This window comes from Coregonus clupeaformis, unplaced genomic scaffold (genome assembly GCF_020615455.1).
Source record: "Coregonus clupeaformis isolate EN_2021a unplaced genomic scaffold, ASM2061545v1 scaf0076, whole genome shotgun sequence".
Lineage (NCBI taxonomy): Eukaryota > Metazoa > Chordata > Actinopteri > Salmoniformes > Salmonidae > Coregonus > Coregonus clupeaformis.
Genome location: NW_025533531.1, coordinates 579872 through 607449, shown reverse-complemented (window position 1 = coordinate 607449; position 27578 = coordinate 579872). Strand labels below are relative to the sequence as shown.

Below are 27578 nucleotides of genomic sequence, written 5' to 3'. Positions count from 1 at the left end.
AGTGTGAGTGTGTGCGGGCAATTCATTGTGCTTCAGTGTGCTTGCAGGTTAATGTGCGCATGTGCCTCTACTGAACGTGTGTGTTTATTAAAGCCGTGTCGGTACTCAGAGTGACACAGACAGAGAGACAGAGACAGGCACCATGTCTTCCTCCCAGTCCTCACTACCGCTGTTGCTGCTGATGATGGTCTCCAGCTCCTGGGCCTCCCACTTCTTAGGAGGAACCATGACCTTCAACCCCAGGGGGACCAACCCAGACGGAACCTTCAGGGTAAGACCAATGACAATGATGATGCGTCCAATTAAAGCTGCATTATGTAGAAATCACTCCGCCATTTCCTGGTTGCTAAAATTCTAATAGTTTGCCTGATTTCAGTTTGTGACAAAACAAGCATTATAGTGTAGATCTAAACCGCTGTGAAATATATTTTCCATAACCAAAAATATAGCATTTTCAGCTGTTTGAATCTGGTGTATAAAACCGAAAGTAAAAGATGCAAAAAGACAGATCTATAACTCACATTTCTACATATTTCAGCTCTAAGTGTTCTTACGTGTTTTTCTTCAACTGAGAGAAATGCTTATTTGTTCTTGCTGTCATCTTGAAAAATTGGTTCTTCACAGGGTTGGAATATTACCGGTAACTTTCTAAATTTATCAGTAAACTACCAGAATTTTGAAAACATTCAAGGAGTTTTCCTAACGTAAAATGACAAAAATAAATAGCAACTTTGGTAAATTACTGGGGGTTTTGCAAACCTATTCTTAGCTCAAGAGGCTTGTAAAATAGTCTGGTAGAAATGGGACTCACACGTTCCCCTTTGGTCTGTGGTCCATGTTTGCTTCCATCTAGTGTTCTTTGTCAAGTATTGCTCTCCTTTTCTCACTACTTATCACTACTTTTCTTATTCTCTACTTATCACTACTTTTCTTATTCTCTACTTATCACTACTTTTCTTATCTCTACTTATCACTACTTTTCTTATTCTCTACTTATCACTACTTTTCTTATTCTCTACTTATCACTACTTTTCTTATTCTCTACTTATCACTACTTTTCTTATTCTCTACTTATCATCTACTTATCACTACTTTTCTTATTCTCTACTTATCACTACTTTTCTTATCTCTACTTATCACTACTTTTCTTATTCTCTACTTATCACTACTTTTCTTATTCTCTACTTATCACTACTTTTCTTATTCTCTACTTATCACTACTTTTCTTATTCTCTACTTATCACTACTTTTCTTATTCTCTACTTATCACTACTTTTCTTATTCTCTACTTATCACTACTTTTCTTATTCTCTACTTATCACTACTTTTCTTATTCTCTACTTATCACTACTTTTCTTATTCTCTACTTATCACTACTTTTCTTATTCTCTACTTATCACTACTTTTCTTATCACTACTTATCACTACTTTTCTTATCTCTACTTATCACTACTTTTCTTATTCTCTACTTATCACTACTTTTCTTATCTCTACTTATCACTACTTTTCTTATTCTCTACTTATCACTACTTTTCTTATTCTCTACTTATCACTACTTTTCTTATTCTCTACTTATCACTACTTTTCTTATCACTACTTATCACTACTTGTACCCACTCCTATTCCCTACTTATACTTATTCTTCTCAGTATTTCAAGCTTTAATATGCATTTTGATAATACAGTGCCTAGTGAAAGTCTACACACCCCTTGCACAGTCTTCAAAATTTGCTAGAATAAAATCTACAAGGGATTACAATAGAGGAAACCAAGTCTAGATTTAACCTTAGCCTGCAGCTTTGATATGTGCTGAGAGAAGGACAGTGTACCGTCTAGCCGTACTCCCAAGGACTTGTATGAGGTGACTACCTCAAGCTCTAAACCCTCAGAGGTAGTAATCACACCGGTGGGGAGAGGGGCATTCTTCTTACCAAACCACATGACCTTTGTTTTGGAGGTGTTCAGAACAAGGTTAAGGGCAGAGAAAGCTTGTTGGACACTAAGAAAGCTTTGTTGTAGAGCGTTTAACACAAAAACCGGGGAGGGGCCAGCTGAGTATAAGACTGTATCATCTGCATATAAATGGATGAGAGAGCTTCCTACTGCCTGAGCCATGTTGTTGATGTAAATTGAGAAGAGCGTGGGGCCTAGGATCGAGCCTTGGGGTTCTCCCTTGGTGACAGGCAGTGGCTGAGACAGCAGATGTTCTGACTTTATACACTGCACTCTTTGAGAGAGGTAGTTAGCAAATCAGGCCAAAGACCCCTCAGAGACACCAATACTCCTTAGCCGACCCACAAGAATGGAATGGTCTACCGTATCAAAAGCTTTGACCAAGTCAATAAAAATAGCAGCAGAACATTGCTTAGAATCAAGGGCAATGGTGACATCATTGAGGACCTTTAAGGTTGCAGTGACACATCCATAACCTGAGCGGAAACCAGATTGCAGACCAGAGAGAATACTATAGACATCAAGAAAGCCACTCAGTTGATTATTGACAAGTTTTTCCAACACATTTGATAAACAGGGCAAGATAGAAATGGACCTATAACAGTCAGGATCAGCATTATCTCCCACTTTAAATAAAGGACTCACCATGGCTGCCTTCCAAGCAATGGGAACCTCCCCAGAGAGGAGAGAGGTTAAAGGTCAGAGACCGGCTTGGCGATGATAGGGGCTGCAACCTTAAAGAAGAAAGGGTCTAAACCATCTGACCCAGATGTTTTTTTTTGGTGACAAGTTTAAGGAGCTCCTTTAGCACCTCAGACTCAGTGAGAAACTGTGTAGCGGGGCAGGGGGAAAAGAGGGAGGAGCATCAGGGCGTGTCGCATTAAAAGGGTTGGGAGATGAGGAAATGTTGGACGGGCAAGGAGGCATGGCTGAGTCAAATAGGAATCCTGACTTAATGAAGTGGTGATAAGAGCTCAGCCATGTGCTCCTTGTCAGTAACAACCACATCATCAACATTAAGGGACATGGGCAGCTGTGAGGAGGAGGGTTTCTTCTCCAGGTCTTTCACCTTTTTCCAGAACTTCTTGGGGTTAGACCCACAGAGAGAGAACTGCTCCTTAAAGTAACTAACTTTGGCCTTCCGGAAAGCCTGAGTGCACTTATTTCTCATTTGCCTGAACGAGAGCCAGTCAGCCTGAGTATGCGTGTGCCGAGCCTTTCGCCAAATGGAATTCTTGAGGTGGAGTAACTCTGCCAGATCACGGTCAAACCAGGGGCTGAACCTGTTTTTAATTCTCATTTTCTTTATGGGGGCGTGTTTGTTAACAATATCACTGAAAATATCAAAAAAGAAGGTCCAAGCGTCTTCGACAGAGGGGATCAAGCTGATTCTATACCAATTTACAGAGGCCAGGTCATGAAGGAAGACTTGCTCATTAAAGTTTTTTAGCAAGCGTCTATGACAGATCAGGACAGGTCGTTTCACTGAGCAGCCATTACGAACACAGGCTGTAAAACAGTGATCACTAAGGTCATTACAGAAAACACCAGACTGATAACTGTCAGGATTATTGGTGAGGATAACATCAAGGAGAGTAGCCTTTTCTGGGTGTTTGGAGTCATACCTTGTGGGATTGGTAATAATCTGAGAAAGATTTATGGAGTCCCATTGCTTTAGGACTGGTCAGGTGGTTTAAACATGCCCCAGTTTAGGTCACCTAGCAGGATAAATTCAGACTTATTTTTGTTTAATTTTTTGTCAACAAAGAGCTATTTTAAAGTTGAATGCTTAAAACCAGCAAATCTAATCATTTCGGGACAGACTTGGTGGAGACAACCGAGCCCTGAAGGTGTTCCTTGGTAAAGATTGCCACTCCACCACCTTTGGAAGATCTGTCTTGCCGAAAAAGGTTCTAACCAGAAAGGTTAACATCAGTGTTCAAAACACTCTTTCTTAACCACGTCTCAGTAATGACCAACACATCTGGATTGGAGCTGTGAACCCACACTTTCAATTCATCCATTTTAGGTAATAAGCTTCTAGTGTTACCGCGCAGAAAACCCAGGCTTTTACGAATTGGGGCTAGCGACAATAGATGGGCCAGGGTGTACATACACATTTCCAGATATCATCAGCAGTAATACAATCAGGGCATGGCCGAGGACAGGGAGAGCTCTGCAGTGTTGACTTATGCATTAGATGGCAACAAGATCATATTATACAGCAATTTCATCAGGTAACATGAATTATTTTTCCAGAAAATCACATTGTAGGATTTTTAATGAATTTATTTGCAAATTATGGTGGAAAATAAGTATTTGGTCAATAACAAAAGTTTCTCAATACTTTGTTATATACCCTTTGTTGGCAATGACACAGGTCAAACGTTTTCTGTAAGTCTTCACAAGGTTTTCACACACTGTTGCTGGTATTTTGGCCCATTCCTCCATGCAGATCTCTTCTAGAGCAGTGATGTTTTGGGGCTGTCGCTGGGCAACACGGACTTTCAACTCCCTTCAAAGATTTTCTATGGGGTTGAGATCTGGAGACTGGCTAGGCCACTCCAGGACCTTGAAATGCTTCTTACGAAGCCACTCCTTCGTTGCCCGGGCGGTGTGTTTGGGATCATTGTCATGCTGAAAGACCCAGCCACGTTTCATCTTCAATGCCTTTGCTGATGGAAGGAGGTTTTCACTCAAAATCTCACGATACATGGCCCCATTCATTCTTTCCTTTACACGGATCAGTCGTCCTGGTCCCTTTGCAGAAAAACAGCCCCAAAGCATGATGTTTCCACCCCCATGCTTCACAGTAGGTATGGTGTTCTTTGGATGCAACTCAGCATTATTTGTCCTCCAAACACGACAAGTTGAGTTTTTACCAAAAAGTTCTATTTTGGCTTCATCTGACCATATGACATTCTCCCAATCCTCTTCTGGATCATCCAAATGCACTCTAGCAAACTTCAGACGGGCCTGGACATGTACTGGCTTAAGCAGGGGGACACGTCTGGCACTGCAGGATTTGAGTCCCTGGTGGCGTAGTGTGTTACTGATGGTAGGCTTTGTTACTTTGGTCCCAGCTCTCTGCAGGTCATTCACTAGGTCCCCCCGTGTGGTTCTGGGATTTTTGCTCACCGTTCTTGTGATCATTTTGACCCCACAGGGTGAGATCATGCGTGGAGCCCCAGATCGAGGGAGATTATCAGTGGTCTTGTATGTCTTCCATTTCCTAATAATTGCTCCCACAGTTGATTTCTTCAAACCAAGCTGCTTACCTATTACAGATTCAGTCTTCCCAGCCTGGTGCAGGTCTACAATTTAGTTTCTGGTGTCCTTTGACAGCTCTTTGGTCTTGGCCATAGTGGAGTTTGGAGTGTGGCTATTTGAGGTTGTGGACAGGTGTCTTTTATACTGATAACAAGTTCAAACAGGTGCCATTAATACAGGTAACGAGTGGAGGACAGAGGAGCCTCTTAAAGAAGAAGTTACAGGTCTGTGAGAGCCAGAAATCTCGCTTGTTTGTAGGTGACCAAATACTTATTTTCCACCATAATTTGCAAATAAATTCATTAAAATTCCTACAATGTGATTTTATGGATTTTTTTCTCTCAATTTGTCTGTCATAGTTGACGTGTACCTATGATGAAAATTACTTTTTAAGTGGGAGAACTTGCACAATTGGTGGCTGACTAAATACTTTTTTCCCCCACTGTACATATATGGACAAGCAATGACAGAGCGGCATGGAGTAAGATACAGTAGAATATTATAGAATAGAATGCAGTATATACATATGAGATGAGTAGTGCAAGATATGTAAACATTATTAAAGGGACTAGTGTTCCATTTCTTAAAGTGGCCAGTGATTTCAATAGGCAGCAGCAGCCTCTAATGTGCTAGTGATGGCTATTTAACAGTCTGATGGCCTTGAGATAGAAGCTGTTTTTCAGTCTCTCGGCCCCAGCTTTGATGCACCTGTACTGACCTCGCCTTCTGGATGATAGCGGGGTGAACAGGCAGTGGCTCGGGTGGTTGATGTCCTTGAATGATCTTTTTGGCCTTCCTGTGACATCGGGTGCTGTATAAAGCCAACTATTAGGCTATCATAACATATGATTGTAAACTTACCATTAAAAAGTACCATAATGATTGAGTGTCCATAGAGGTGTACCATGATATTTTCACTGCTACTGAGTAAACCTCCAATTGTTAAAACCTCCCCCCATCCCAAGCGACTGGCAGACCACCCCTGTCCACCTGTATCCTAGGGCCTTTGAGAGATTGGGACCCATCCTTTACACACGCAATAATGTACGCAGTTCATACGAAGGATTGTTACCTATAACCAGGAATGGCATTATAAAAATTACAGTTTTTGGCAAACAATTATCCTATATTGTGCCTAACATCATTACCAATCAATTAGCAACAGATGTGGGAGACAAACATAAAACAAGCTCAGATGATCAACAGTTGTTCCATCCCCGAGTCCAACTCAAGAGAAGACATGATGTGTGAATGCATATAGCTGTTTGAGAAGGTATACAAAATGTATCATGGCTTAAGCCTGATGAATTTACTCTGTTAAACGAGGCCTCTCCTCCTGGTTACACTAGTGACCATATCCCCCTCGCATCCCCCAAAGGCGGAGGTGTTGCTAACATTTACGCATTTTACCCCGCCAAAATGACTGCGTTTTCGTCTTTGAGCTTCTAGTCATGAAATCTATGCAGCCTACTCAATCACTTTGTATAGCTACTGTTTACAGGCCTCCTGGGCCGTATACAGAGTTCCTCACTGAGTTCCCTGAATTCCTATCGGACCTTGTAGTCATGGCAGATAATATTCTAATTTTTGGTGACTTTAATATTCACATGGAAAAGTCCACAGACCCACTCCAAAAGGCTTTCGGAGCCATCAACGACTCAGTGGGTTTTGTCCAACATGTCTCCGGACCTACTCATTGCCACAGTCATACCCTGTATCTAGTTTTGTCCCGTGGAATAAATATTGTGGATCTAAATGTTTTTCCTCATTACCCTGGACTATCTGACCACCATGTTATTACGTTTGCAATCGCAACAAATAATCTGCTCAGACCCCAACCAAGGACCATCAAAAGCCGTGCTATAAATTCTCAGACAACCCAAAGATTCCTAGATGCCCTTCCAGACTCCCTCCACCTACTCAAGGATGTCGGAGTACAAAAATCAGTTAACGACCTAACTGAGGATCTAAATTTTACCTTGCGTAATACCCTAGATGCAGTCGCACCCCTAAAAACAAAAAACATTTGTCACAAGAAATTAGCTCCCTGGTATTCAGAATATACCCGAGCCCTGAAGCAGGCTTCCAGAAAATTGGAACGGAAACGGCGCTCCACCAAACTGGAAGTCTTCCTACTAGCTTGGTAAGAAAGTACAGAGCAATATCGAAGAGCCCTCACTGCTGCTCGATCAGCCTATTTTTCTAACCTAATTGAGGAGAATAAGAACAATCCAAATGTCTATTTGATACTGTCGCAAAGCTAACTAAAAAGCAGCATTCCCCAAGAGAGGATGACTTTCCCTTCAGCAGTGATGAATTCATGAACTTCTTCAATGAAAACATCATGATCATTAGAAAGCAAATTACAGACTCCTCTTTGAATCTGCGTATTTCTCCAAAGCTCAGCTGTCCTGAGTCTGCACAAAACTGCCAGGACCTAGGATCAACGGAGACACTCAAGTATATCTCTTGACACATTCACGAAAATAGTCATGGCCTCTAAACCTTCCAGCTGCATACTGGACCCTATTCCAACTAAACTACTGAAAGAGCTACTTCCTGTGCTTGACCCTCCTATATTGAACATAATAAATGGCTCCCGATCCACTGGATGTGAACCAAACTCACTAAAAGTGGCAGTAATAAAGCCTCTCTTGAAAAAGCCAAACCTTGACCCAGAAAATGTAAAAAAATATCGGCCTATACATTCCTCTCAATGTTTTACAAAAAGCTGTTGTGCAGCAACTCACTTCCTTCCTGAAGACAAATAATTATATGAAACGCTTCAGTCTGGTTTTATACCCCATCATAGTACTGAGACTGCACTCGTGAAGGTGGTAAATTATATTTTAATGGCGTCAGACCAAGGCTCTGCATCTGTCCTCGTGCTCCTAGACCTTAGTGCTGCTTTTGACACCATCGATCACCACATTCTTTTGGAGAGATTGGAAACCCTAATTGGTCTACACAGACAAGTTCTTGCCTGGTTTAGATCTTATCTGTCGGAAAGATATCAGTTTGTCTCTGTGGATGGTTTGTCCTCTGACAAATCAATTCTAAGTTTCGGTGTTCCTCAAGGTTCCGTTTTAGGACCACCATTGTTTTCATTATATATTCTACCTCTTGGTGATGTCATTCGCAAACACAATGTCACCTTTCATTGCAATGCGGACGACACACAGCTCTACATTTCAATGAAACGTGGTGAAGCCCCAAAATGGCCTACCCTGGAAGCCTGTGTTTCAGACATAAGGAAGTGGATGGTGGCACATGTTTTACTTTTAAACTCAGACAAAACAGAGATGCTAGTTCTAGGTCCCAAGAAACAAAGAGATCTTCTGTTGGATCTGACAATTAATCTTGATGGTTGTACAGTCGTCTCGAAAAAAAATTGAAGGACCTCGGCGTTACTCTGAACCCTGATCTCTCTTTTGACGAACATATCAAGAATATTTCAAGGACAGATTTCTTCCATCTTCGTAACATTGCAAAAATCAGAAATGTTTTGTCCAAAAATTATGCAGAAAAGCTAATCCATGCTTTTGATTAGACTACTGCAATGCTCTACTCTCCGGCTACCCGGATAAAGCACTAAATAAACTTAGTGCTAAACATGGCTGCTAGAATCTTGACTAGAACCAACATTTGATCAAATTACTCCAGTGCTAGCCTCTCTACACTGGCTTCCTGTTAAGGCTATGGCTGATTTCAAGGTTTTACTGCTAACCTACAAAGCATTACATGGGCTTGCTCCTACCTATCTCTCCAATTTGGTCCTGCCATACATACCTACACGTACGCTACGGTCACAAGACGCAGGCCTCCTTATTGTCCCTAGAATTTCTAAGCAAACAGCTGGAGGCAGGGCTTTCTCCTATAGAGCTCCATTTTTATGGAATGGTCTGCCTATCCACGTGAGAGACGCAGACTCGGTCTCGACCTTTAAATCATTACTGAAGACTCATCTCTTCAGTAGGTCCTATGATTGAGTGTAGTCTGGCCTTGGCATGCAAAGGTGAACGGAAAGGCCCTGGAGCGACAAACCGCCCTTGATGTCTCTGCCTGGCCGGTTCCCCTCTCTCCACTGGGATTCTCTGCCTCTGACCCTATTACGGGGGCTGAGTCACTGGCTTACTGGTGCTGTCCATCCCTAGGAGAGGTGCATCACTTGAGTGGGTTGAGTCACTGACGTGATCTTCCTGTCCGGTTTGTCGCCCCTTCGGGCTCAAGCAGTGGAGGAGATCTTGGAGATCAGTGGAGGACCTGAACCCTAGGACCATGCCTAAGGTCTACCTGGCCTTATGACTCCTGGCTGTCCCCAGTCCACCTAGTCGTGCAGCTGCTCCAGTTTCAACTCTTCTGCTTGCAGCTATGGAACCCTGACCTGTTCACTGGACGTGCGACCTTGTCCCGGACCTGCTGTTTTCAACTCTCTCTTTCTACCGCACTTGCTATTTCAACTTCTAAATGCCCGGCTATGAAAAGCCAAGTGACATTTACTCCTGATATACTGACCTGTTGCAACCTCTACAACTACTGTGATTATTATTTGACCCTGCTGGTTATCTATGAACGTTTGAACATCTTGAATAAAAATCTGGCCTTAATGGCCCTGTACTGTTATAATCTCCACCCGGCACAGCCAGAAGGGGACTGGCCACCCCTCAGAGCCTGGTTCCTCTCTAGGTTTCTGCCTTTCTAAGGAGTTTTTCCTAGCCACTGTGCTTCTACATCTGCATTGCTTGCTGTTTGGGGTTTTAGGCTGGGTTTCTGTATAGCACTTTGTGACATCTGCTGATGTAAAAAGGGCTTTATAAATGAATTTGATTGATTGATTGATGACAACTGCAACAGTGAAATAAAAATATTATGAAAATGTTCCACATTAATAAAAAATACACGTCTTCACACCACTGAGTTAATACTTGGTGGAAGCACCTTTTACAGCCACTACAGTTGTGAAAATGTTTTATAAGATTCCACCAACTTTGCACAACTCTTAGGGCAACACAAAGTGCTCAAGCTCAGTAAAGCCAATCTGGTGTGTCTTTAGTATGTGTAATTATCTTGCTGAAAAATAAAACTATCCCAGGGTTAGGTTTTCAGAAGACTGAGGAGAGTTTCTCTAACTTTCCTTTTTTCATATTTATTTTGATCCTGACGAACTCCTCAGTCCCTGCCGGTGACAAGCATACCCATAACGTGATGCTGCCACCACAATACTTGAAAATACAGAGAATCAATAACCAAAAATGTTTATGCTAAAGACACAACTGAATGGCTCACCAAGAGGTAATGAGTGTTCCTGAATGTTCCAGTCTCCATCGTCATGACTTAAATCTGCTTGGAAATCAGAGACAAGGTTTCAATACAATCTTATTCAAAATGATTCACAGCTGTAATGGCTGCAAAAGGTACTTTCACCAAGCATTAACTCTGGGGTGTGAAGACATACACTATCAAGACATTTCGTTTTTTTTTGTATTTTTATGAATTAGGACATTTTTCTACAATTTATCTTTTGTTTTTGGGAATGTGAAGTAGGCTGTGTAGAGAAATAGGAAAAAATCTAATCCATATTTAGATGTAATTCGAAGGCAGCAAACTGTGTAGGAAGTGGTATGAAGACTCCCACTATACATTGTATATATATATATATATATTTCACAATTTTGAATTGATATTGTCTATTGTTGATAACAAAGTGGTGTCCACCAATGATTATTTTGTGCCTAACCACTCCCTGGTACAGGGTTTGTTCTCAAAGAGAAGGCATGTTGTATCATCCCTGACAAAGGCTGAAATGCATCAGAGTTTAGAATGTTTTGTACTATTGAACATACCATAATGATAAAACCATTTAGCTATATGAAGAATGGTTTGCTCCTCCTTGTTCTCTAACCCCCTTTACCAAAGAGCACATTTGTCTTTGTTGCACACTTGTTAAAGACAGCAGTCTTGCAATGTGTCTGAAGTGGTGGTCTTATGAAGTGTGTTGTTGCAGGTGGACCTTCGTTACAAGACAGCCTTTCACTCTAGCGGCTGTTTTACTGATACCTGGAATTGTGTCAGTGGGGACTGTGGGAATGAGACCAGTCTAGTGGTTAAGGCAGTGAGCCAGGATATATCTGAGGGCTGGTGTCAGACAGAAGGAGTCATGACTAGACACGTCTCCAATAACATACAAACTTTTGATCTACAGTGAGTGTTTCTTTTATATTAAAATCATCCATCCATTACCAGTATTTTTATTAACCTGATTTGTAGTAACAGTGCACAGCTAAGTTATTACATCCTGGTTACCAAAGTAGTTCTATAGCATATGGGCAACATTAGTTAATGCACACAGTATTGTACATGATGAACACCATAACAACAAGAGTGTTTAGGATGTGTTTTTGGAACTCACCTTTCACATTTGTCTCTTTATCATTACAGATTGGATGGCTATTGCTGGGTATTCAACGATAATTCTGTTAATTCTTGGAGGCTGTTGACTCATGTGGACCTTGGGGTCAGGTCTGACACAGGGAAAGTCAACCGATCTCCACAGACCACTGTCATACCTCTGATGAGGTAAATACTGCTACTTATCAGTGTAAAGTGATTTAGTTCGATGAACAAGTGATTTTATCAATCTGTGTGTTGTATTCAGTCAATAGGAAACAGGTCTGAAACACTGCAATAATGGTCTCTCTCTCTCTCTCTCTCTCTCTCTCTCTGTCTCTCTCTCTCTCTCTCGTCTCTGTCTCTGTCTCTCTCTCTCTCTCTCTGTCTCTCTCTCTCTCTGTCTCTGTCTCTGTCTCTCTCTCTCTCTCTCTGTCTCTCTCTCTCTCTCTCTCTCTCTCTCTCTCTCTCTCTCTCTCTCTCTCTCTCTCTCACAGTGTCCCTGTTAATTGTCAAAGAGATTTCAACCTGTTGTCCTTTGATCCGGATGGGGATATGGTCAGATGCAGATATGCCGTACCAACGGATGAGTGTGCCACATCTAGTAACCTTCCTAATGACTTCAGTCTACGAGGGGTTAGTATCCAAATAAAACAACACAGGAAACGATGGACTATGATGATGATAGTAGGGAATTAACCCTTAATCATCACCACGGTCAATTTCTGTGCAGTATTTGGCTGCTCTAACAGGGCAGGAAACACAACGGGGAAAAAAATATGTTTACAGATTCCCCGCAAGCAGGTTACTGTCATTTAACATGCCAAGGCAGCAACCAGCTGGCCAAAGCAGGTTACTGTCATTTAACCAGCTGGCCAAAGCAGGTTACTGTCATTTAACATGTCAAGGCAGAAACCATCTGGCCAAAGCAGGTTACTGTCATTTAACCAGCTGGCCAAAGCAGGTTACTGTCATTTAACCAGCTTGCCAAAGCAGGTTACTGTCATTTAACATGCCAAGGCTGCAACCAGCTGGCCAAAGCAGGTTACTGTCAAATAACCAGCTGGCCAAAGCAGGTTACTGTCATTTAACATGCCAAGGCAGCAACCAGCTGGCCAAAGCAGGTTACTGTCATTTAACCAGCTGGCCAAAGCAGGTTACTGTCATTTAACCAGCTTGCCAAAGCAGGTTACTGTCATTTAACATGCCAAGGCAGCAACCAGCTGGCCAAAGCAGGTTACTGTCATTTAACCAGCTTGCCAAAGCAGGTTACTGTCATTTAACATGCCAAGGCTGCAACCAGCTGGCCAAAGCAGGTTACTGTCATTTAACCAGCTGGCCAAAGCAGGTTACTGTCATTTAACATGCCAAGGCAGCAACCAGCTGGCCAAGCAGGTTACTGTCATTTAACCAGATGGCCAAAGCAGGTTACTGTCATTTAACCAGCTTGCCAAAGCAGGTTACTGTCATTTAACATGCCAAGGCTGCAACCAGCTGGCCAAAGCAGGTTACTGTCATTTAACCAGCTGGCCAAAGCAGGTTACTGTCATTTAACCAGCTGGCCAAAGCAGGTTACTGTCATTTAACCAGCTGGCCAAAGCAGGTTACTGTCATTTAACCAGCTGGCCAAAGCAGATTACTGTCATTTAACCAGCTGGCCAAAGCAGGTTACTGTCATTTAACCTGCTGGCCAAAGCAGGTTACTGTCATTTAACCAGCTGGCCAAAGCAGGTTACTGTCATTTAACCAGCTGGCCAAAGCAGGTTACTGTCATTTAACCAGCTGGCCAAAGCAGGTTACTGTCATTTAACCAGCTGGCCAAAGCAGATTACTGTCATTTAACCAGCTGGCCAAAGCAGGTTACTGTCATTTAACCAGCTGGCCAAAGCAGGTTAATGTCATAACTTCAATGTTAGAGTAACATAAACATGACTTTCTGAATTACAGTACATTAGGTCATGGGCTGCTGTAAGATAGGCTACTTTAGCAACAAAACTGACACGTGCGGAACTATGGGGCAAAACAGAAGGGGTTGGCTTAGCTTGTTGACAACATTGTTTATTGAAAACATAAAATACACTTTCACAATGAGCACTTGTTGTCTCTCAAATACATAGTTACAGTTGTTGGTTAGCTAGCTAGCTATTTCTTTTTGCCATATTAGCATAGACATGACATCAGTCAAACACCTGAAAACAAGACATGGTATTTATAACAAGATACAACGAGCTGAAACGAGCCATCTACGATTCCCCACATGGCAGCTTCTTGTCATTGTTGCTAACTCTCTGATCGTTCAGAATCATAACGCATGCCTTCCAGTCACATCTATATTATATCTGAAAAATAATACTTTGGGTGTGTTTATGACGGTCTTTGGTGACATTAGAATACAAAAATATATATATTTCAAAAATAACAATAGCATTTTCATTAGTTTATGTTACTGTATCTGCTGCAGTGTGCTCACTTCGAGAGGAACAGTGGTTCTTCTTGGAGAAAGTGGTATCTAGAAAAATGTTGAGTGTTGACAAATGTAAGTGTTTTGGAAACCTCAGAATCTGCTCTTCTGATACTATATAGAAATCAAAATCTTACCTGCATGTGATTCTGTAGGTGGATTTGAAAATTTGGCTCGAGAATAAATAAATAAGAACTTTCTTCCTAAAACTGTTTGTGATATCGAAATTCTAAAAACATCTCTGTGTTAAATAGACTTATTTAGGGAAAGATTGGGGCATGACTTAAAAAACTAGCTGAGATATTTCACTTTAAAATGTATATGCAGTCAAAATGACTGTCTCGGCGCGTCTAGTGTTAAGTGTTATATAGTTAGTTGATAAGTTGTTGTTGATGGTTGAATGACAATCATGTGATTGCTATAACTTTCCAGGTTGAGATGGCGGTCCCAAGTTTGTTTCCAAAAAGTATTTCTGTTGCACACCACTAATTAGGGTAGATGATGCACTTTAGAGACGAATCCCCAGATTTTCAGTAAACTGATTCAAATCCCGAGATTCTCAGTAAACTGATTCAAATCCCCAGATTCTCAGTAAACTGATTCAAATCCCCAGATTCTCAGTAAACTGATTCAAATCCCCAGATTCTCAGTAAACTGATTCAAATCCCCAGATTCTCAGTAAACTGATTCAAATCCCCAGATTCTCAGTAAACTGATTAGAATCCCCAGATTCTCAGTAAACTGATTCAAATCCCCAGATTCTCAGTAAACTGATTCAAATCCCGAGATTCTCAGTAAACTGATTCAAATCCCCAGATTCTCAGTAAACTGATTCAAATCCCCAGATTCTCAGTAAACTGATTCAAATCCCCAGATTCTCAGTAAACTGATTCAAATCCCCAGATTCTCAGTAAACTGATTCAAATCCCCAGATTCTCAGTAAACTGATTAGAATCCCCAGATTCTCAGTAAACTGATTCAAATCCCCAGATTCTCAGTAAACTGATTCAAATCCCCAGATTCTCAGTAAACTGATTCAAATCCCCAGATTCTCAGTAAACTGATTCAAATCCCCTGATTCTCAGTAAACTGATTGAAATAATAAAATGTAGGTTTTAATCAGTGATTTCCCAGCCATCCTCCTGCAATGTTGACACTAATCTAGTGAGCACCTTTGGAGCTCCGCCCAAGCAAGGCATTTGATTGTTTTTTTATTTTTTATGTGTTTAACCTTTATTTAACCAGGTAAGCCAGTTGAGAACAAGTTCTCATTTACAACTGCGACCTGGCCAAGATAAAGCAAAGCAGTGCGATAAAAACAACAACAACACAGAGTTACATATGGGGTAAACAAAACATACAGTCAATAACACAATAGAAAATCTATATACAGTGTGTGCAAAAGTAGCAAGTTATGGAGGTAAGGCAATAAATAGGCCATAATGCAAAATAATTACAATTAGTATTAACACTGGAGTGATAGATGTGCAAGAGATGATGTGCAAATAGAGATACTGGGGTGCAAATAAGCAAAATAAATAACAATATGGGGATGAGGTAGTTTGGTGGGCTAATTACAGATGGGCTGTGTACAGGTGCAGTGATCGGTAAGGTGCTCTGACAACTGATGCTTAAAGTTAGTGAGGGAGATAAGAGTCTCCAGCTTCAGAGATGTTTGCAGTTCGTTCCAGTCATTGGCAGCAGAGAACTTGAAGGAATGGCGGCCAAAGGAGGTATTGGCTTTGGGGATGACCAGTGAGATATACCTGCTGGAGCGCATACTACGGGTGGGTGTTGCTATGGTGACCAATGAGCTAAGATAAGGCAGGGATTTGCCTAGCAGTGATCTATAGATGACCTGGAGCCAGTGTGTTTGGTGACGAATATGTAGTGAGGGCCAGCCAACGAGAGCATACAGGTCACAATGGTGGGTAGTATATGGGGCTTTGGTGACAAAATGGATGGCACTGTGATAGACTACATCCAATTTGCTGAGTAGAGTGTTGGAGGCTATTTTGTAAATGACATCGCTGAAGTCAAGGATCGGTAGGATAGTCCGTTTTACGAGGGCATGTTTGGCAGCATGAGTGAAGGAGGCTTTGTTGCGAAATAGGAAGCCAATTCTAGATGTAACTTTGGATTGGAGATGCTTAATGTGAGTCTGGAAGGAGAGTTTACGGTCTAACCAGACACCTAGGTATTTGTAGTTGTCCACATATTCTAAGTCAGACCCGCCGAGAGTAGTGATTCTAGTCGGGCGGGCGGGTGCCAGCAGCGTTCGATTGAAGAGCATGCATTTAGTTTTACTAGTGTTTAAGAGCAGTTGGAGGCTACTGAAGGAGTGTTGTATGGCATTGAAGCTCGTTTGGAGGTTTGTTAACACAGTGTCCAATGAAGGGCCAGATGTATACAAAATGGTGTCGTCTGCGTAGAGGTGGATCTGAGAGTCACCAGCAGCAAGAGCGACATCATTGATATACACAGAGAATAGAGTTGGCCCGAGAATTGAACCCTGTGGCACCCCCATAGAGACTGCCAGAGGTCCAGACAACAGGCCCTCCGATTTGACACATTGAACTCTATCTGAGAAGTAGTTGGTGAACCAGGCGAGGCAGTCATTTGAGAAACCAAGGCTATTTAGTCTGCCAATAAGAATGTGGTGATAATAATATAATAATATAATATGCCATTTAGCAGACGCTTTTATCCAAAGCGACTTACAGTCGTGTGTGCATACATTTTTGTGTATGGGTGGTCCCGGGGATCGAACCCACTACCTTGGCGTTACAAGCGCCGTGCTCTACCAGCTGAGCTACAGAGGACCACGTGATTGACAGAGTTGAAAGCCTTGGCCAGGTCGATGAAGTACTGTCTTTTATCGATCGCGGTTATAATATCGTTTAGGACCTTGAGCGTGGGTGAGGTGAACCCATGACCAGCTCGGAAACCAGATTGCATAGCGGAGAAGGTACAGTGGGATTCGAAATGGTCGGTGATCTGTTCGCACTGCTTTGACGTGTTGCGAGGCGTCACTGATTTACAGCGGGTTCCCAACCCTATTTAGCTATTTACATTTTAGTCATTTAGCAGACGCTCTTATCCAGAGCGACTTACAGTTAGTGAGTGCATACATTATTTTTCATACTGGCCCCCCGTGGGAATCAAACCCACAACCCTCGTGTTGCAAACGCCATGCTCTACGAACTGAGCCACATCCCTGCCGGCCATTCCCTCCCCTACTTCATAAGGCATTTATAAGTTATATCCTTCAAGAATCTATGGGTTAATATAATTAATTTAAAAGTAAAAAAATGTATGTAGCAATCGTGGATTGCCCCTTTAATGTTGTTTTGATCTTGTCTCCCTTAGGACTGCACCTTGTCATTCTGGGGCAACAGAAACACCACTGGAACATATGCAGTCCAGATGATGATGGAGGACTTCCCGACTCAGTCCATCTCTCTCTCCTATACTAACGGATCTCAATCTAACAGGACCTCAAATAATACACTCAGCAAACTGCCTGTTCAGTTTGCAGTGAGAGGTACATATATATGATCTAGACACTGCACAAAAAAATATAAACATGCAACAATATCAAATATTTTACTCAGTTACAGTTCTTACAAGGAAATCAGTCAATTGAAATCACATGACTGGGAATACAGATATGCATCTGTTGGTCAAAGAAACCTTAAAAAAAAAAAAGGGCCTCACAATGGGCCTGAGGATCTCGTAATGGTATTTCTGTACATTCAAATTGCCATCGATCAAATGCAATTGTGTTCGTTGTCCGTAGCTTATGCCGGCCCATACCATAACCCCATCGCCACCATGGGGCACTCTGTTCACAACGTTGACATCAGTAAACTGCTCGCCCACACGACGCCATACACGTGGTCTGTGGTTGAGAGGCCGGTTGGACGTATGGCCAAATTCTCTAAAACGACGTTGTAGGCGGCTTATGGTAGAGAAATGAACTTTCAATTCTCTAGCCACATCTCTGGTGAATAGTCCTGCAGTTAGCATGCCAATTACACACTCCCTCAAAAAATTGAGACATCTGTGGCATTGTGTTGTGTGACAAAACTGCACATTTTAGAGTGGCATTTTACTGTCCACAGCACAAGGTGCACCGGTGTAATGATCATGCTGTTTAATCAGCTTCTTGATATGCCACACCTGTCAGGTGGATGGATTATTTTGGCAAAGGAGAAATGCTCCCTAACAGGGATGTAAACAAATGTGTGCACAAAATGTGAGAGAAATAAGCTTTTTGTGCGTATGGAACATATCTGGGATCTTTTATTTCACCTCATGAAACATTGGACCAACACTTTACATGTTGTGTTTATATTTTTGTTCAGTGTAGTTTATCTTTATATCTAGGTAGTTTCTAATAAGTAGTTTCTTTTTATAAAAAATAAGATAATGCCTATGCCTTGTTTCCAGTAGAAGTAGTGATTGTCATTGCATTTTATGCAGAGTTGCCAACCCTGTAGCGTGGTTGTGGTACTGATTCATTCTGAAAAACATGCAGCAATCTGTTGTATTTCAAAACTCCATGGTTTGTCTTTCAGTGGACCCCCCGGTGCCATCCTGTATGGAGGGGCTATACCTACCCATGTTCCTGTCTCCAACGCCAGCCCAGGGTGCACTGCTCTACGCCTCTGTGAACCAACCCCTGGAAATCACTGTCAGAGCACAGGCTACCCAATCCACGTAAGAGAAAATAAACGTGGAAACACATAGCCGATAGGTATAGCCTAAATCAGGGGTTTTAAACGTAATAGTTCGACGGACGGGTGTGTTGATCAATTAAGTTCATTCATTAGTTAGAAACTCCCCTCACCTGGTTGTCTAGGTCCTAATTGATTAGTTGGGACCTCCCCTCACCTGGTTGTCTAGGTCTTAATTGATTAGTTAGGACCTCCCCTCACCTGGTTGTCTAGGTCCTAATTGATTAGTTAGGACCTCCCCTCACCTGGTTGTCTAGGTCTTAATTCGACACAAATTGAAAGGAAGTAACAAAAACCAGCAGGCCCTCCAGGAATAGAGTTTGACCCCCCTGGCCTAATGCATTATGACAGTGAGAGAAACACATTGTAAAACTATTTGTCAGTACTGAGCGGCAGTGGACTGTGGATCTGGAACTTTGAGGTCTGAGCGTGACTGATTTCTGTCCCACAGTGTTATGTTATGCGTAGTGGAGCAGCTCACTTGCCAGCCATGGCTTCAGCAATTTTGCGCCCGATGGGCAATATCAAATTAGCATTTAAAAAAATATATTAATAGATTTCCTGAGATTCTCACGTGGACCATTATATTATCTGTATTACTGGGCTATATCAGCCAATAGGCTATCTGTATTACTGGGCTATATCAGCCAATAGGCTATCTGTATTACTGGGATATATCAGCCAATAGGCTATCTGTATTACTGGGATATATCAGCCAATAGGCTAGATGTAGTTTGAAGAGAGCAGAGTTGGAGAAACTTACACTTTCTCTTGAGCTATTTTTATAGCATACCTTTTACATTTTTTTACATTTTAGTCATTTAGCAGACGCTCTTATCCAGAGCGACTTACAGTTAGTGAGTGCATACATTCTTTTTTATACTGGCCCCCAGTGGGAATCGAACCCACAACCCTGGAGTTGCAAACGCCATGCTCTACATCCCTGCTGGCCATTCCCTCCCATTTTTTACATTTACATTTTAGTCATTTAGCAGACGCTCTTAACCAGAGCGACTTACAGGAGCAATTAGGGTTAAGTGCCTTGCTCAAGGGCACATTAACGTCATTTAGCAGACGCTCTTAGCCAGAGCGACTCACAAATTGGTGCGTTCACCCTATAGCCAGTGGGATAGCCACTTTACAATTTGGGGGGGGTTAGAAGGAATACTTTATCCTATCCCAGGTATTCCTTAAAGAGGTGGGGTTTCAAATGTCTCCGGAAGGTGGTGAGTGACTCCGCTGTCCTGGCGTCGTGAGGGAGCTTGTTCCACCATTGGGGTGCCAGAGCAGCGAACAGTTTTGACTGGGCTGAGCGGGAGCTATGCTTCCGCAGAGGAAGGGAGCCAGCAGGCCAGAGGTGGATGAACGCAATGTCCTCGTTTGGGTGTAGGGACTGATCAGAGCCTGAAGGTACAGAGGTGCCGTTCCCCTCACTGCTCCATAGGCAAGCACCATGGTCTTGTAGCGGATGCGAGCTTCAACTGGAAGCCAGTGGAGTGTGCGGAGGAGGGGGGTGACGTGAGAGAACTTGGGAAGGTTGAACACCAGACGGGCTGCGGCATTCTGGATGAGTTGTAGGGGTTTAATGGCACAGGCAGGGAGCCCAGCCAACAGCGAGTTGCAGTAGTCCAGACGGGAGATGACAAGTGCCTGGACCAGGACCTGCGCTGCTTCCTGTGTAAGGCAGGGTCGCACTCTCCGAATGTTGTAGAGCATGAACCTGCAGGAGCGGGTCACCGCCTTGATGTTGGCAGAGAACGACAGGGTGTTGTCCAGGGTCACGCCTAGGCTCTTCGCACTCTGGGAGGAGGACACAGCGGAGTTGTCAACCGTGATGGCGAGATCATGGAACGGGCAGTCCTTCCCCGGGAGGAAGAGCAGCTCCGTCTTGCCAGGGTTCAGCTTGAGGTGGTGATCCGTCATCCATACTGATATGTCTGCCAGACATGCAGAGATGCGATTCGCCACCTGGTTATCAGAAGGGGGAAAGGAGAAGATTAGTTGTGTATCGTCAGCGTAGCAATGATAGGAAAGGCCATGTGAGGATATGACAGAGCCAAGTGACTTGGTGTATAGGGAGAAAAGGAGAGGGCCCAGAACCGATCCCTGGGGGACACCAGTGGTGAGAGCACGTGGTGCGGAGACAGCTTCCCGCCACGCCACTTGGTAGGAGCGACCGGTCAGGTAGGACGCAATCCAGGAGTGAGCCGCGCCGGAGATGCCCATCTCGGAGAGGGTGGAGAGGAGGATCTGATGGTTCACAGTATCAAAGGCAGCAGACAGGTCTAGAAGGACAAGAGCAGAGGAGAGAGAGTTAGCTTTAGCAGTGCGGAGAGTCTCCGTGACACAAAGAAGAGCAGTCTCAGTTGAATGACCAGTCCTGAAACCTGATTGGTTTGGATCAAGAAGGTCATTCTGAGAGAGATAGCAAGAGAGTTGGCTAAAGACGGCACGCTCAATAGTTTTGGAAAGAAAAGAAAGAAGGGATACTGGTCTGTAGTTGTTGACATCAGTGGGGTCGAGTGTTGGTTTTTTGAGAAGGGGAGTAACTCTCGCTCTCTTGAAGACGGAAGGGACATGGCCAGCGGTCAAGGATGAGTTGATCAGCGAGGTGAGGTAGGGGAGAAGGTCACCGGAGATGGTCTGGAGAAGGGAGGAGGGGATGGGGTCAAGCGGGCAGGTTGTTGGGCGGCCTGCAGTCACAAGTCGCAGGATTTTATCTGGAGAGAGAGGGGAGAAAGAAGTCAAAGCATAGGGTAGGGCAGTGTGAGCAGGACCAGCAGTGTCATTAGACTTAACAAACGAGGATCGGATGTCGTCAACCTTCTTTTCAAAGTGGTTGACGAAGTCATCCACAGAGAGAGAGGAGGGGGGAGGATTCAGGAGGGAGGAAAATGTGGCAAAGAGCTTCCTAGGGTTAGAGGCAGATGCTTGGAATTTAGAGTGGTAGAAGGTGGCCTTAGCAGCAGAAACAGATGAAGAAAATGTAGAGAGGAGGGAGTGAAAAGATGCCAGGTCGGCAGGGAGTTTAGTTTTCTTCCATTTCCGCTCCGCTGCCCGGAGCTCTGTTCTGTGAGCTCGCAATGAGTCATCAAGCCACGGAGCTGGAGGGGAGGACCGAGCCGGCCGGGAGGATAGGGGACACAGAGAGTCAAAGGATGCAGAAAGGGGAGGAGAGGAGGGTTGAGGAGGCAGAATCAGGAGATTGGAGGGAGAAGGATTGAGCAGAGGGAAGAGATGATAGGATGGAAGAGGAGAGAGTAGTGGGAGAGAGAGAGCGAAGGTTGCGGCGGCGCATTACCATCTGTGTAGGGGCAGAGTGAGTAGTGTGGGAGGAGAGTGAGAGAGAAAAGGAAACAAAGTAGTGGTCGGAGACATGGAGGGGAGTTGCAGTGAGATTAGTAGAGGAGCAGCATCTAGTGAAGATGAGGTCAAGCGTATTGCCTGCCTTGTGAGTAGGGGGGGACGGTGAGAGGGTGAGGTCAAAAGAGGAGAGGAGTGGAAAGAAGGAGGCAGAGAGAAATGAGTCAAATGTGGACATAGGGAGGTTGAAATCCCCCAAAACTGTGAGGGGTGAGCCATCCTCAGGGAAGGAACTTATCAAGGCGTCAAGCTCATTGATGAACTCTCCAAGGGAACCTGGAGGGCGATAGATGACAAGGATATTAAGCTTAAATGGGCTAGTGACTGTGACAGCATGGAATTCAAATGAGGAGATAGACAGATGGGTTAGGGGAAAAATTGAGAATGTCCACTTGGGAGAGATGAGGATTCCTGTACCACCACCCCTCTGACCAGATGCTCTCGGGGTATGCGAGAACACATGGTCAGACGAGGAGAGAGCAGTAGGAGTAGCGGTGTTTTCAGTGGTGATCCATGTTTCCGTCAGCGCCAGGAAGTCGAGGGACTGGAGGTTGGCATAGGCTGGGATGAAGTCAGCTTTGTTGGCAGCAGAACGGCAGTTCCAGAGGCTGCCTGCGACCTGGAACTCCACGTGGGTGGTGCGTGCAGGGACCACCAGGTTGGAGAGGCAGCAGCCACGCGGTGTGGTGCGTTTGTGTAGCCTGTGCAGAGAGGAGAGAACAGGGATAGGCAGAGGCATAGTTGACAGGCTGTAGCAAATGGCTACAAAAATGCAGAGGAGATCGGAATGAAATGGACTAAGCATCTGGGAGCGGAGAGAGCAGGGCCTCCCTCACCAAAAACTTCTACCTCAGAAACTAAAATTGTTTCACTGAACCACCCGAACAAAAAACTCTCCCAACTTCCGCCTTTGGAAATCAGAATTGTTGTGAACCACAGCGGTTCAATGTTTAAAGGAATAGACTCAACCCACTTTGTTCAGCTAGCCAACTATGACACCATAGCCAACTAGCAGACTAGCTACCCTGGGCCAATTGTGCGCCGCCCCATGGCTATCAGCAAACCTTGTCTGTCAGCGAAACAGTTCATTTACTGCCTTAAAAAAAAAACATAGCTGATATGGCTGACTTGCTTAAACAAATGTGGTTTTTACTGACAATTGAGATGTACAAACTATGGCATAAGGGGACGACGAGCGGATAAGAGGCAATCCGTAATTTCGATGAAGACATTAATGAGCGATCTAGGACGGACGTAGTCAATATAACTATTTGTTCAGCACTTTTGAAATGTACAGCGACAGAATTCAGAACATGGGCCGTTCTTACAGCGTTCTCCCTGTACACCAAGTCAGAACCGTAGGATAAATAAAGGGGGCTTATAAGCAGACAATGAAAGCTCTTACAATATTCGATGATGACGTTTCTCTAAAACAGGTTATAGGCTACATGTGCAGCACCAAGTCAGAACAGTAGGCGAAATTATGAGGAGAAAATAGACCAAATTATTAGGGTGAGGCACATTGAACACAATTGAACAAATTGAACACAATTCACTGGCATATTACATCATTTATGCTGCAGCATACAATTCATTTTTGGACTCACCTTGCTTACTTAAACAGGAAGGTGGCGCGACGGTCCTTTGTGGGCAAATTCTGTCATCAAAGTCTGGGATTCTCTGGATTTATGGTGGGAACTTGGAAATAAAACCGCACAACCACTCCACTGAATAGGAGGCTAGTGATCGCTTTGCAATGCTTGCAGTTAGCCACGGATTCCTTCCAAACCACCATTGTTAAATTTGCGATTTCCAACTTGTTGTGTAATGTTTATGTCCAATGGCCGATGCGCACCTATACGTTTTATCTATAATTTATCTTCATTATTTATCTTCATATGACAAGGATTAAAAAGGATTTGCCAGTAGATTTTTGACTTGATTCATGATGATGACTGCTAGCTAAGATTTTGAAAGTGTGATGTTGACATGATCAGTCCAATCAAAGCTACTGTAGATATAACGTGTTTTGACGTCATTTTATTTGTGGCCAATGACCTTGAACCTTCCTGGAAGGGTACTTATAATATAACTATGGCAGGACATATAGGGCTCTTTACTAAGAATTTAGACTTGGCCTGTGACGTAGGGTCCCCATGAGTGACAGAACACTGAGCCAATCGGGCGCTACGCTCCGTATTTTCCGCTGGCTTGCCCCAGCACCATAGAAAGCACTGAGCTAGGCTGAAACACCTGCATGTTGGCTGCCCCAGCACCATAGAAAGCACTGAGCTAGGCTGAAACACCTGCATTATGGAGCTGCCTTACTCAAGAAAACAAAAAAGAGACCATGTTTGTATGCGGCTTTATTAACTCAATGATATATTAAAAATATATATTTTTTTACATAGTTTGAGAACTGATATGTGACACCTATTAATGCCCAAAAAAAAAAAATATATATATATATATATATATATATATATATATATATATATATATATATATATATATATATATATATATAATTATTTTTGGCTAAAAATGTGGGGCTCAAAACAGGTGGGCTACAGCCTGGTCTATTTCACTGAGACCACAGGCGCACCTGATCTCGCAGGTATGGATACTGAACTGGAAGCAGCAAGAATGATGACAGCGACACGTGCTACGTTTTGCATATATGATATAGCCTATCTTTTAGGAGGATGATTTGCTGGCAGAGACAAATAAAATGACATTGTATTTATTTATTTTTTTCCTCCCTGTGTGTTTGAAGGGTTTCCGAGCTGTTGGTGAGTGGACCTTCCACTATCACAAAGAACACCACGGTCCCAGGAGAGTACCTTCTAAGATGGACGCCCACTGAGGATGAGGAGAGAGGGTACTATCCTGTGTGCTTCATCGCTCGGGGAGCGAACAACAGGTCAGTCTGCAGCCCCTTAAACTGGAAACTTACAGCACAATATATTGTGTTCCAATGACTTACCCCGATTAAATTAAGGCAAAAAATTAACTTCAACTTGAAAACTTGTTTAATCCAGCATTTCTGTAGCCTACTATCAAGACTATCAGTTAAATGTAAATGTAGAAACATTTTGGTTGAATGCATTCAGTTGTGCAACTGACTAAGTTCCTTCCCTTTCCCGTCAATGGTATGTGTTTTTTTTTTTTTATGCTTTATTAAAACCAATGGTATGTGGTTTGTTTGGTTTTGTAGTGGTTTATTAAAACCAATGGTATGTGGTTTGTTTGGTTTTGTAATGGTTTCTTAAAACCAATGGTATGTGGTTTGTTTGGTTTTGTAATGGTTTCTTAAAACCAATGGTATGTGGTTTGTTTGGTTTTGTAATGATTTATTAAAACCAATGGTATGTGGTTTGTTTGGTTTTGTAATGATTCATTAAAACCAATGGTATGTGGTTTGTTTGGTTTTGAAATGTTTGATTAAAATGCTGTTTAAGCAAAGATCTGAACAGTGTAACGGATGTTCCCACTTCTGTTGATCAGCTCCAAGTATCACTCTGAGCTGCGCTGCGTGATCGTCAGTGTTGGAAACACAAGCGGTGGGTACAGTATAACTACAGCATGTTCTCTTGATGTTATTGATCCCCTTTCTGGTGTTCTGGTAGTCTCGCGGTTACTTACAGATGCTAGTTGAAATGCATGTTTGAGACAATTACCAATCAATCAACCAATCTTTGTCTTGTCTTGTCTGTCTTTGTGCTGCAGCGATCAGAACCACACAGAATGCAACTGCACCTCCAACTACCACCCAACCAACTACTGAACTCACAACCGCACCCACAAATTTCAGTACACAGGCAACCACAACTACCACAGAACCCACACCTACCACAGTGAACATATCTAACACAGTGAACACAACTATCATAGTGAACACATCTAACACAGTGAACAAACCTATCACAGTGAACACAACTATCATAGTGAACACATTGAACACAGTGAACAAACCTATCACAGTGAACACATCTAACACAGTGAACAAACCTATCACAGTGAACACAACTATCATAGTGAACACATTGAACACAGTGAACAAACCTATCACAGCGAACGCAACTATCATAGTGAACAAACCTATCACAGCGAACACAACTATCATAGTGAACACATTGAACACAGTGAACAAACCTATCACAGCGAACGCATCTAACACAGTGAACACACCTATCACAGTGAACACATCTAACACAGTGAACACACCTATCACAGTGAACGCATCTAACACAGTGAACACACCTATCACAGTGAACGCATCTAACACAGTGAACACACCTATCACAGTGAACGCATCTAACACAGTGAACACACCTATCACAGTGAACGCATCTAACACAGTGAACACACCTATCACAGTGAACACATCTAACACAGTGAACACATTGAACACAGTGAACGCATCTAACACAGTGAACACACCTATCACAGTGAACACATCTAACACAGTGAACAAACCTATCACAGTGAACACATCTAACACAGTGAACACACCTATCACAGTGAACACATCTAACACAGTGAACACAACTACCACAATGACCACAACTTTAAGTACAAACCCAACCACCAATCTCACAACCAATAATGTGGTCAATACATTAAACATCATTGGGCCTAGTAAGTACAATATTAACTTTTTTTCAAATTTTAAAAATAATGTGTGTGTGTGTGTGTTGTAGTAATTTTGACTGTGTATCCACAGGATACATTGTTGGACTGAGGATAAAACTGTCCTCTCTGATCACACTAACAGATGATTACATCAGAAATGTGGTCTTACAGCAGGTCAGTCTCACTGTCAGATCAGACAGGTTCATAGTCAGCTAACGACAGGTTTCTCCTCAGCTCTACCTGATAATCACTGCGTGTGTTCTGGTTCCAGCTCCGCGAGGAACTGATCAGACGAGAGCTGCCAGGGAACTTCACACTACGCCTGAGAGCCACTTATGAGATCAGCCCCTGAGGGAGGGACAGGAATTCATCTCACGTTTCTTCACTCCTACTTGTATTTCCTTCCTGGTATCTGATTCTGCAGATAGTTATTTTGAAGAAAAAGGGGTTCCTTACAATGACTGTATTTGGTTGTTTTGTACTTATCTCTCGTGGACAGACGCACGTAACATAAATTATGATTTTTGTTCTGGGTTACCAAGATTAGTTGAATGAACTGACAGTACGTCGCTCTGGATATTAGTTGAATGACTAAAATGTTAATTATTTATGGCTACAAGAAGAAATAGAACATAAATGTGGTTTCCCTGTTTGGTTAAGAACAGAGGTAACTGAAGTTTTTTCCTGTATGGTAATGTGACATTTACATTTAAGTCATTTATCAGACGCTCTTATCCAGAGCGATTTACAGTTAGTGAGGGCATAACTTTT

At 42.9% G+C, this 27578-nt stretch overlaps 1 protein-coding gene across 1 annotated transcript; it reads left to right on the top strand.

Moving 5' to 3' along the window:
- LOC121555399 (mucin-5AC) lies at positions 1-27578 on the top strand. Its single transcript, XM_041869224.2, has 11 exons — positions 1-271; positions 11227-11423; positions 11661-11798; positions 12107-12245; positions 17440-17614; positions 18651-18792; positions 24949-25095; positions 25680-25735; positions 25902-26813; positions 26899-26981; positions 27079-27578. The coding sequence occupies exons 1-11, from the start codon at positions 143-145 to the stop codon at positions 27157-27159; spliced, it is 2199 nt and encodes a 732-aa protein (XP_041725158.2). The 5' UTR covers positions 1-142; the 3' UTR covers positions 27160-27578.

Bases quoted from the DNA above. Each gene is read 5' to 3' on its own strand.
- LOC121555399 (XM_041869224.2), top strand. From the start codon at position 143: ATGTCTTCCTCCCAGTCCTCACTACCGCTGTTGCTGCTGATGATGGTC. The intron at 17,615-18,650 runs GTACATATATAT...TTTGTCTTTCAG, and splicing joins TGTTCAGTTTGCAGTGAGAG to TGGACCCCCCGGTGCCATCC. The intron at 26,814-26,898 runs GTAAGTACAATA...GTGTATCCACAG, and splicing joins ATTAAACATCATTGGGCCTA to GATACATTGTTGGACTGAGG.